The sequence below is a fragment of the Panthera leo genome, chromosome B3 (assembly GCF_018350215.1).
Source record: "Panthera leo isolate Ple1 chromosome B3, P.leo_Ple1_pat1.1, whole genome shotgun sequence".
Classification (NCBI taxonomy): domain Eukaryota; kingdom Metazoa; phylum Chordata; class Mammalia; order Carnivora; family Felidae; genus Panthera; species Panthera leo.
The window spans coordinates 105,907,271-105,919,748 of NC_056684.1; the positions used below are offsets into that span (position 1 = coordinate 105,907,271).

The following is a 12,478-nucleotide window of genomic DNA, read 5'->3' on the forward strand; positions in this document are numbered from 1 at the left end:
AACTCTGCATAGTTTCTAATCAGAGTCTTAAGAAAAAATAGAGAAAATGAAGGAAAGCCAGTATTTAAATATCTATTAGCTTTAGGTTTTATAGAAATAGTGAAAAACAGATTTGCAGAATTGCTTCTGGGGAAGCAAAACACATTCCAAGCAGAATAAGTAAGAAATTCATACCTATCCACATTATAATTAAACCGCAGAACACCAAAGATAAGAGGCCACTGGTGCTCTGGTCAGCAGCCAGCTTTGCGCTCACAGCTGGCAGCTAGCATCTACTCCGGCCATTTGAGTTCGTCATTTTGAACTATGCAACCCGGTCAAGGCTCTAGATGAGTACATCCCAATTGGTATCACATGGAACAGAAAGGACTGCTCAGGTGTGCCCAGACCACAAACTGGCGAGAGATAACCAGTGGTGTTGGTTTTAAGCAAAGAAGTGTTGGGATAGTTTGCTGTGTAGTGATAGATAACTGAAATATTGTTCAGATAGAAAACTCAAAAGCATCTATAGAATAGTTAATAGAAATAAGAGAGTTTACTTAGTAAAGAAGCCGGCTGTAAGAGAAATATACAGGATCAATGATCTCCCTATAGTTCACGTATAGTACCATAGTATTGTGAGACAGCTAAGACCAAGGTAGCTAAGCTACATTGGACTCCTATGGTGGTCCCTGACAAGCTAATTCTAAAATCTATATGGAAGTGCAAAAGCCCAAGAATGGCCAAGACCACTGAAGAAGTAGAAGAACATATGTAATATCAAGAATTATTGTCATATTCTCTTGCCTCAGGGATAAATGGACCATAGGAACAAAATAGCGAACCTAAAAACAGTCCAGTTATATATAAAACTTGTATGGCAGAAGTGGCATGGCAGTTAGGGCGGGGTGGGGTGTAGGGTAAACTACTCAATAAAAGGCTACTCCTGGGACCATTGGATATCCAAGTGGGAAAATCTAATCTATCTATCTCTCTCTCTCTCTCTCTCTCTCTCTCTCTCTCTATATATATATATATATATATATATATATATAATATACAGAAATCTATTCTAGGTGAGTCACAGATTTAAATGTGAAAGCAAAACCTTCAAACTTTTAGAAGAAAGTATAGGATAATTTGTCTCAGAGTGAGGATTTCTCAGAACATGAAAATGCTAACCAGAATGTTAAAAATTATTAAAGCCAATTATATCAAAATTTAGAACATCTGTTCGTAAAGATACCACAGTAAAGTGAAAATTCAGCTCCTAAACTGAGAGGAAGACATTTGCAACATATTTGACTAAAACAAATGGATGAACAGTGGAATGTGCACAGTAGTGAAAATGCGTAAAGCAGTGAAAATGACTGAACTTCAGGGGCACCTGGGTGGCTCAGTCGGTTGAGTGTCCGAGTTCAGCCTTGGTCATGATCTCACTGTTCCCAAGTTTGAGCCCCCCACGTTGGGCTCTGTGCTCACAGCTCAGAGCCTGGAGCCTGTTTCAAATTCTGTGTCTCCCTCTGTCTCTCAGCTCCTACCCCACTCACACTCTCTCTCTCTCTCTCTAAAAAATAAACATTAAAAAAAGTAAAAGGACTGAACATCTATAAGCAATGCCATGGATGAATCTTGGAAATGTTATTTTGAATGGAAAAAAAAAAACACCTCAAAAGACATATCACTTTGTAGTATTTAAAAATAAGCAAAACTAGACAGTGGTTTTGAAGCATAATCTAGTTGGAATAAAAACTTCAAAAAAAGTGATAAAGAGAATTTAGTATGATGGTTACCTCTTGGGGGAGAGCCAGGAGTGGGAAATGGGGAAGGAACAGAGGTAAATAGAAGCTGTTAATGTTCTAATTACTGGGTTAAATTAGGAGCTTATAATGTTTATTATACTTTATAACTAATATATATTATATATAATCTTTTGTGTGCTTTTTATATTTAAGATAATTTAAAATGATGCATAGATAACTAAGACATTTTTAATAGTAGTTTGGCAATATACTGAATATAAAGGAAGATCTAATTTCTGCTTTTCTATATACATTTAGATAATCCTGGCACAGTGTTATCTGAGTGATGATTTCTTTTTAGTAAAGAAGGTTAAATTCTTCTCAAGTGGTTCTCATGTTCGACTTTTCTTACCTGTTTAGAAGATATTTTCGTTTCAGGATTTATCAGTTAAAATTTCCTTTTAGAATCTGTATTTTGAAACATACGGGTGTTCTTAAAAGCCATTTAAATACTGAAAATTTTCTGGTAATTGTGCTTCTTTCGTTTTATTAGTTCCAGTGCCCTTTTCCAGCACATCACTGCGTTATTTGAATGCAGTATGGCAGCTATTATCACCTTACTTGTGAGCGATCCGGTTGGTGTTCTTTATATCCGTTCGTGTCGAGTACTGATGCTTTCTGATTGGTACACAATGCTTTACAACCCAAGTCCCGATTACGTTACCACAGTGCACTGTACTCATGAAGCTGTCTACCCGCTGTGAGTATTTATATAGACTTAAGATCATTTTAAAAATGATAATTATAGATTGTATTCAGTTCAACAGATTGAGCATCGAAAAATGGCTTCTAGGCACTGGGGGAGATATACAGAAATGATTTTCTTCTCTTAGGGATACATAGTCTGATAGAAGGAAACAGAAATACATCTTAGTATAATACAAGTCAAAGTATTTTTGTAATTGGTGTTGAAGTGTGTAAACCATTTCTAAAATAAGCCATAGATGTTTCTTTAAAAAGAATTCTTAGGAAGACCTTTAGGATATGCAGCAGAGAAGCAATATCTGACATAGAGGAGAGAGTATGGGTTCCGGAGCTAAAAACAGGCTTGAGTGTGAATCCCGAGCTGCTGTGGTAACGTGACCATGTTAAGAGCCTCTTGTAACCTCAGTTTTCCCATTGGTAGAAATGGGAATAATGTTATAAGGTGATTGGGAGGATTAAATAAATCTACACGTATCAGATACCACGTGCAGTGCCTTACGTACAGGAAGCACTTAATAAAATAGTAGCCGGCATTAGGAGAGTGCTGGAGTTAATGTTCTTTGTTTTTTTTTCTGAAACAGATGTTTGTAATTTCCATGAGAATATTTTGTTTTAAAAATACCAAATTCAGAAGACTATATTAGCCCAGACTACTTTGCTTTTAGAATTTCTCTTTGTGTTCATTTTGATGTGTTTTTCTTGGTAAAGCTCTAATATAACAGTCTGGTGTTTATATTCTCATAGTTGTAGCAAGTTACCGTTACATAATATGCTGAAGAAAATAGTCCTTTTTGTGTAGGTTCTTAAGAGTACTAAGTGTGAAAAATAGCCATGCACATGTGTGGAAAAGGTCATTAAAAAAACGTAAGTTCTAGATACAGGGATAAGAAAATCTTTCCACCTGCCTACCGTTAAGTCCTATAAATTATTTATTTCCTGTATATATACTGTCTCTGTCTCTTTATGTACATGTAATTTATATATAAGACTGCATATAAAACACTGATAATGTGTTCTTTGTTGCTTTCATAGAGCTGTAACTCTCAGCTTTGATTCATCTCTTCTCATATACTCTTCTGGGGACTGCAGAACTTAACCTGCTCTTTAGAAAGCTTAATAAGTGCATCAGATATACATATAACCATCTTATTTAAAACAAAATCAGACTCATTTACTGCTGGTCACATATATAGTGTTTTTTATATCTGTAAAGCACATAGTAGGAGAGTCAAAAAATAGAAATGGCAAATAGGTGCTCTCGGCCCTCATTCTGCCGCCTTAACAGCCACATCCTCACACAACTTCACTGATGATGACATTTTCCATCTGTTCACCATCTTTGAATTAAGTAGATTCTTTTTCTCAGTAGCTTTACCAATAGTCACTGTGCTGTGGCCTGTCTGTGTTATTGTATCAATCATACAAAACAGTGGTTTTTGAAATTACAAGAAGATTTTATAATATTAACATTGGGTTTATACATATTTTTTACTTCACATAGGCATTTAAATGTAGCTAGATGACCAGACCGGGGCTGAACATTTCAAAAAGCAGCAGGACTACCCGGGGCTCCTGGCTGGCTCAGTCAGAAGAGCATGCGACTCTTGATCTCAGGGTTGTGAGTTCAAGCCCCACATTGGGTGTGGAGATTACTGAAAAATAAAAACAAAAAGCTGCAGGACTACCAAAAGTTATAGTAATTTTTTTCTTTTGTGAGTCAACAAAACGGTACAAAATTATCAGAAACCTTTTGGAACACTGTTACATTGACTAATGGAGGCTGTTTTCTCCATTGGTGGTATATATAAGCTAGTTCCATACAAACTGAAAAATGCCCAAATACTTTACTGATAGTTACAGTTTTGAGAGGAACTTGATTAGATGAGACATGGAAAAGCATGCAAATTTCTATTATTAGAAACTTACTGTAAAAAATGTTTACATTGCTAAAACCTTATTTATGAGTTACTGAAAATGAGCAATAAATACTGTTGTAACAGAAATTAGCTTGTCAGATTTATCCTATCCCCATATATAGGAGACATGGCTGAAGGTGGGGTGGGGGCAGGTGGAAGGTAGGGAGTGGGATACAGGGTGGGATACAGGTGTCTGCTTCCAGAGACTGGTTTCCTGATTCATTAGGAGAGTGACCCATGGTAGTTTTCTTCTGATTAAAATAATCGTCTTTTTGGCACTTTTAAGGAACTACAAGTTGCAGGAAGAGACAGATTTTATTTTGTTTTGATGTGTTGGTAGGGTGTAGCCTAACAAGACAAAACTCCTCATCCAAGGAGGTCATATAATAATGTGTTGCAATTAGGGCAGCTGGGCTGAACCTAAAACTGTCATGGGAGCACAGGGATGCAGTATGATTATGCTGTGTGGAGAGGAGGCTTGTGGTCTGTGTTCTGAAGGCTCCTGTGCTTCCTGTGACTCGCCCCTGCGTAGGGAGGGGTTTGGGTATTCAGATAGTAAAAAATGATCTGAAAGTCTTCACGAACAGGAGGTTAGAACTATGTGCATAGAAATCCCATTATTCAAAATAAAGAGCTACAAACTATGGCCTGGTGATATAGATAGATATTTTTACATTTTTCTTGATATAAAACTACATGGTAATACATTTGAAAAACAGAAAAAGCATACAAAAGTAAAATAATATGTAGTTCCGTTTCTTCAGATGACCACTGTTAAAAAAGTTGTCTTTCCAGTTTCATTATGAATGTGTGTATATGTTTTTTATTTATTTTTTTTATTTATTTTTTTATTTTTATTTTTTTTTTGTTTTTTTATGTGTGTATGTTTTTTAAAGGATATTAAGGTGAAACTATACACATGGTTTTTGTAACCTTTTCTTGTCACTTCATGTTTTAGGCACAGTTGCTTTTGTCCTTAGTATTTCTTCCATAACCTGATTTTTAATGGCTACGTGCTATTCCAACATGAATATACTTTAAAATTTAATTTCCTAATGTTGAATATGTATTTTCTTCCTGAATTTTCCTTATTACATGATTCAATAAAAATCCTTGTTTGTAAAGTTTGTGAACAGTCCCTGATTGTTTTCCTTGGATGAGTTTCTGCAAGTAAAAGTGCTGAATCACAGAATGTAAACATTTTTGGAATTTTTGATCCACGTTTCTAAACTGCCCGTTGGAAAGGAAGCAGCACACACTTTCCAGCAGTGTGTGAGTCTTTTTGGCCAACCCTCCCCTAGTCTGAATATTCAATAGGTTGACTTAACGCACTTTTTAAACCTTTTTTAGCATCTTCGATTTTAAATTGATCAGTAATAGATACATTTTTGGTGTCACAATTCCATGTTTTATTTCACAGATACACCATCGTATTCATCTATTATGCATTCTGCTTGGTATTGATGATGCTGCTCCGACCCCTTCTGGTAAAGAAGATCGCCTGTGGCTTAGGAAAGTCTGATCGATTTAAAAGTATTTATGCTGCACTTTACTTCTTCCCGATTTTAACTGTGCTTCAGGCAGTTGGCGGAGGCCTTTTATGTAAGTTTGATGGGTCAAGTCAGTGAAATATATTAATTTTGATATGTGATAAACAGTGTTTTCTCTAAGTATAATTTTGTATCTTTTTCTTTAAAATAGCTTTTATAATCCCTGAAAATAAATGTATTTTTGCTAAAACATGTAATAAGTCTTATAAAAAAATAAAAATGGGTTTCTTAGAATAGAATAGGTATTATCAAGCTAATCAAAGCTAATTTCTATTTAGAGAATACTTTGTATCTGAGGCTTATAACCTCAGTAGGAATACTTTAAAAACCTGAGTATAAATTAAAAAGAACTGGTTTTTGTATATAATACATGGAAATTACTGTTGATTTTATATATATGTACACACACACACACACGCACACTAGTATGTACTACTTATCATAAAGTTACGTCTTTGGTTTCTGAGTTCCTTTATGAAATCCTTTTGGGTACGATAAAAGAATCCTCAGTATACTCTTTAGTATAGCTATTCATTTATTCAGCAACTATTTAGACTGAACTGTGACTCAAAAGAAGAATAAGAAGTTGGTGTTAAAGAACTGACATACTACTAGGAAAGCTAGAAGTAGCTGAGAGAACACAGTATAGCACTTAACCTGAATATGTGACATTGAATGTTGCAGGGACGTTAGATACCACCTTCTCTGTGGAGCCCACCAGGGTACAGAGGGCAAGGCTTCTGGCCTAAAAGAACTAGGCAAGACTGGGCATCACTATGTAGCTTGGTGATGAATTTGGTTCAAGATGAGGAAGGCACTGTGAAGGTGTGGCCAAGGGAAGAGGAAATTGGAGATTAGTCAGGGGTCTATTATCCCTCATATTCTAGTTACAGATCTATTGTTTCCGTTGGGCCTGCATAGTATTTGAAAATGTGTATTTCCTTCTAGCTCTTACATTCCCTGTTTTAGTTTTGGCCCACTTCAGTTGTTTACTTGCCTGGCTGGCCTCTATAGGGGTTTGAGGTCACTATTCTTGCTCTAGAGAATAGGGTCCTACTCTTTAAGGATTTTAGGCAGAAAAGTGACATGCCTAGGTTTGCATTTTGGAAAGAGAACTTGGTAACAGTGTGGAGGATGGATTCATCGGGAAAGAGAACCTGGGGGATCAGTGAAGAGGTTATTGCAGCTAGCCAAGTCTGTCTGACCTAACACAGAGAAACACTGGGAATGGAGAGCTGCTTTAAAGATAGATTTAACTAGACTACATAACTGATTAAACATAGGGGTGACAGAGCGCGAGGAGAATATGATAGATAGCTTTTTTTTTTTTTTTTTTTTTTTTTTTTGAGTGCACAAGTTGGGGAGAGGGGCAGAGGGAGAGAGATTGAGAGAGAGAATCTTAAGCAGACTCATGTTCAGCAGAGCCCAACGCAGGGCTTGATCCCACGACCCTGGGATCATGACCTGAGCTGAAATCAAGAGTCAGACACTCAACTGACTGAGCCACCCAGGTGCCCCCATAGAGTAGCTTTCTGACTTAGTAACTGGTGAATAGAGCAACGGTGAATATTAGAAAAAGCAAATTAGATATGTTGATGAGAAGTGAATTCAGTTGTAGGTGTTCATGGAATATTCACAAGAGTACAGGTAATTATACTAGTCTGGTACTTGGGAGAGCTGTCTAGGCTAGAAAGATTTAAGAATTGTCAGCCTTCAAATCCCTGTGTCCTAACCTATGGATGGTGCTATTGTGTAGGACCTCTTGGTTACACGAGGAGAAAAGGGGAAAAAGCTGTGGAAAGTCAGTCAGGGTTTGGGAAGTTAGCCCAGGAGACTGCCAGACACCATTGCTTCATATACTGTACCTGCCTACATTGAAAAATGCCTTTTCTGGGGCACCTGGGTGGCTCAGTTGGTCGAGCATTGGATTTCAGCTCAGCTCATGATCTCACTGTTCATGGGTTTGAGCCCCATGTGGGGCTCTGTGCTGACAGCCTGGAGCCTCCTTCAGATTCTGTGTGTCTCTCTATCTCTGCCCTTCTGCCACTCGCAGTCTGTCTCTTTCTCTCTCAAAGATAAACATTATTTTTTTTTTTTTAAAGAAAAATGCTTTTTCTCACAGTGAGTGTCTGATCATTTTGTTAACAAGCCCCTGCTCAAAACACATTCATTGTGAGGATAGAAGAGTCAGTGTTCACTTGCACTAAATATAAATTCATGAAGCCTCCTGAGATTAGTCACAGAGGACATTATATACCAAGTCATAATTTTATGATAATGAAAAAAATAGATAATTTTTTGTGGGGGTGTCTTAGTCGTTTCAGACGGCTGTTACAATACTATAGGTGGCTTGCAAACGACAGAAACTTTTTCTCCTCGTTCTGGAGAATGGGAAGTCCAAGAGCAAGGCACCAGCAGATTTGGTGTCTGGGTAAGAGCCCACTGTGTCCTCCGTGGCAGGAGGGGAGGGAGCTCTCTGGGGTCTCTGTTTTGAGGGCACTAATTCCATTCACGAGGGCTCTGCCCTCATGTCCCCATCACCTCCCAAAGGCCCCACCTCTACCCTCACGTTGCGAGTTAGGATTTCAACAGGAGAATTGGGGGGGGGGGACACAAACTTTCTGTTCATAACAAGGAGAAACAGAAGTCTGAGCAAAGTAGAGCAGCAAGCATCCTCTGGTAGGTAGCTTAAGAGATAATACTTGGGTCTAGGGAGAGAAGCGCTGGAATCATTAGAGGCCTGTGACACACTTTTACCTACTTAGAAATATTATTGAAGCCCGTTTTTAAGCGTGATCTGTATCTGAACTACCAGGGGAACTAAAATGTAGATTCTCGGCACCCCCATCCCCCGGCCTAGTTGCTCAAAATCTTAAATTATTTTATATCCTAGAGTAAGAACCATGCCTGAGCCCAAGACCACCCTCCACTCCCCACAAATTTAGGCCTTGTTAGAAATTTCCTCTTACCTTAGATGGCTTTTTACTACTCTGTCCTAAATTTGTATCACTATCAACATTGTTTAGCTATTTATAAATATTTATAAATGAATTGTTTGTTGAGGATGCTTATCACTGTCTATAAACTAAAATATTCTAAATGTCAAAAAGGTACTTATTTAGTAAGTTGGAATCAGGCCTGTATAGATTATTCCAAGTTTCTGCCTTCTGCATTCTGAATTAACGTTTGAAATTCTTCTAGATGGGTTCCATTGCAATGTAAAATGATAAGTGGTTTCATAAATTGAAGTTGTTTTAAAATAATTATATGAAAAATAATTCAAGATTTCTTTTTCTCAATTTGCTCATTTTAGTGTGCTGTAAATTGAAAACACTTTAAGAGAAAGATAGTATTTTGTAAGAAAAAAAATTTGCTTCAAGTAGAAATAGCTAGAATTTTGACATAAAGAATATTGGAGGGGCACCTGGGTGGCTCAGTTGGTTAAGTGTCTGACTTCAGCTCAGGTCATGATCTCACAGTTCATGGGTTCGAGCCCCACGTCAGGCTCTGTACTGACAGCTTGGAGCCTGGAGCTAGCTTCTGATTCTGTGGCTCCCTCCCTCCCTCCCTCCATCCCCCCCCCTCTCTCTCTCTCTCTCTCTCTCTCTCTCTCTCTCTCTCTGCCCCTCCACTGCTCATGCTCTGTCTCTCTCTCTCTCAAAAATAAACAAACATTAAAAAAAAAGAAAAAGAATATTGGATGATCCATTTATCCTTTGAGGTTTGTTGATACATGAACTTTTCTAAAGAGTAATTAAAACTGAATAACTGTTATATTTAGCATTTCTCAACCAGAGTCCTCTACCGGGATCATGAAACAAAATTATTTGAGTATTTTCTCAATCCTCCCAAGTCAAGTTTGGTACATACTAGTATCCTTCTAGATACATGGATGGAAGTTAATTCTTTACATTCAGTGGATGCCTTAAGGCAGGGGTCTTCAAAGCTAGGCCAAGGATTGTTTTACATTTTTTTAATGTTTTATTTATTTTGAGGGGTGGGGAGAGGGGCAGAGAAAGGGAGAGAGAGAATTCCCAAGCAGGCTCTGTGCTGTCAGTGCAGACATGGGGCTCCATCTCACCATTCACTTTGTGAGATCATGACCTGAGCTGAAATCAGAGAGTTGGACGCCTAACTGACTGAGCCACCCAGATGCCCCAAGTTTTGCATTTTTAAATGGTACGGGAAAAAAAGTAGTTAATTCTTAACATGTTAAAATTATATGAAGTTTGGGTTTTGTTGTTTATAAAGTTTTATTGGAACATAGCCACACCCATGCATTTATGTATTGTCTGGCTGCTTCCCACTGTAACAGGGACTTGGGTGATTGAGACAGATACTGTATGGCCCGCAAAGCCAAACATATTTACTCTCTGGCTGTTTTCAGAAAGTTTGCTGACCCCTTTTAGGGCATTAGGGCTTAAGTCTCTCATGGGACTGGTTGAGAAAGTTTTCAACTATGGGGAGAATTATACTGTTTGAATTTTTTTGATGTTTTATTCAAAATATTTAATTTTCAATATAATACCCATGTTTGTTTTTCAGATTATGCCTTTCCATACATTATATTAGTATTATCTTTGGTTACTCTGGCTGTGTACATGTCGGCTTCTGAAATAGAGGTAGGAAACCTTTTTTCCTTTGTTAACAGGTTGTTTGTTTTTTAAATAGATTTGACAACTGAATAGGAAAATAGTACATAAATAGTACTCCTGATTGTTGTTGTAATCCTGTAATCCTTGGTGAATGGCACTCAATAGCTATTAGCTGGTTAGTTCAGTTTATAAAAGGTTGTATGTTACACTGTATATGCTTGGGAAGTCAGTGAAGTAGTAGGCTCAACTATTCAGCATCTTGGAGAAAAAAAACTATCATTTCACAAAATTGACCCACATAGAAAATGTTTAATTATTGAAATGTTGAAAGTTGTTAACACTATTTTGAAGGAAACATAAAATACTTTATTGTATATAGAATTAATTTTATATTTTATTTTATAATGATGATGACTAAGTCATCAATAATTTTATACATTCCATACCCTTCTATATTTTGTTCCCAGTTTTATTTTCTTGATTATGGATGTTTACTTTCGCACTCTAATATTTTGGTGATTTGAAAGAACATTAATAGTCACATTAGTTTTGATACTGTTCCTGTTTTGAGACCTCCATTTTGTGCCTCTTTTTAGTGTTTCGGTGGAAGGCCACTGTTTGAAAGAACTCTTTGAGTTATTCCTTTAACTTGAAAGGAATAAAAGTGTAAAGTGTCTTAGTTCTCGTCCATCCTGCTTGCTAGTCTAGTGCCCGGGCACTGTCTTCAACCGCGTACTGCAGTCGATAAGATGTGTGCTTTCTCTTAATTCTTTCTTTAAAAAAGTTCTAGAGTTCAGAGCCTATTTTGGAGTCCTTGTTGTTGCTCTTTTTTCTATTATGTTACCGAAAGAATGAGAGGGAATGGCTTTCAGGTAGAATAATAGAGGAAATACACAGAATATTTTTATGGTGATTCAAATGTTTTCATTTGTATTCTGTCCCCATTTCTCCTTTGTAATCTTTAATCAACATTACAAGGTGTTTAAAGAAGATAAACAAATTCATTTTGTCACTTTTATCAACTCTAGGGAAAGACTTGAAGGAGGAAATGATTGGCTATTTCAATAAAATAAAGCCTTTAAATTTTTGTTTATTATCTACAACTACTGTGGGTAGTTAAATCAGCTTGAAACTTATTTCTCTGCCCCAGGAATCTCTCATGTATAAAATGTTTGTGTACTTCAGTTACACTCTATAATGAATCAGAAATAGGGACGTGAATCAGGAAAAGAAAATCTAATTCTAGATGAGTTGATGAGTTGTTTAATAAGAGAAAGTTGGTAACTAACCTACTGCAAATTACATTTCAGTATGTTTAATAGCACCTTCAGATACTACTTTTATAATAACTTGGTCCCTCCAATTTCTACATATTATAGAACTGTTTTAAAGATGAAAGGAAATCACAGTGTTCATAGGTCATTTCTGTTATGCAGGCAGCAGACTCGAGGAATACTAGAGACTGAGGAAGTTGGGTGTATGTACCTCCTACTTCCCACCTGTAACCCTCAGCTACAGTGGATCAGGGCAGGAAGCAGGCACATAGTATGGGATTCCCTTCTAGTTCCTATCTATCAGAAGAAACTGGAGTGTTTCCAGGGTTGAATGCTGGTGTGGACTAGAACTTAAGAGACATGGGCTCCTGTCTTGGTGCTGTCCCGGGAGTGCTTATATGGCTATAGGAAGCCTCAGTTTCCAGTTTCCTCATCTGTAAACTAGTAGCTAGAATGAGTGATTTCTTAGGTCCTTTTTAGGTCAAACATTGCATAATTCTGAGATTTTGTGTGGAAACAATATATTTTATTTTTATTGAAGTATTAACATACAGTGTTCTATTAGTTTCAGGTGTACAATATAATTACTCAACAAGTCTATACATTACTCAGTGCTCATCAAGATAAGTGTATTCTTAATCCCCTTTATTTCTCCCA

At 37.0% G+C, this 12,478-nt stretch overlaps 1 protein-coding gene across 2 annotated transcripts in view; it reads left to right on the forward strand.

Annotated features, from left to right (window-relative positions):
• Positions 1-12,478, forward strand: part of LOC122222774 (JNK1/MAPK8 associated membrane protein) — a 29,513-nt gene that overhangs the window by 9,243 nt on the left and 7,792 nt on the right. For both annotated transcript variants that reach the window (XM_042943387.1, XM_042943388.1), the window contains exons 4-6: positions 2,275-2,481; positions 5,823-6,004; positions 10,498-10,574. In XM_042943387.1, the coding sequence (XP_042799321.1) occupies positions 2,275-2,481; positions 5,823-6,004; positions 10,498-10,574 (466 nt within the window). The remainder of the gene's footprint in view (positions 1-2,274; positions 2,482-5,822; positions 6,005-10,497; positions 10,575-12,478) is intronic.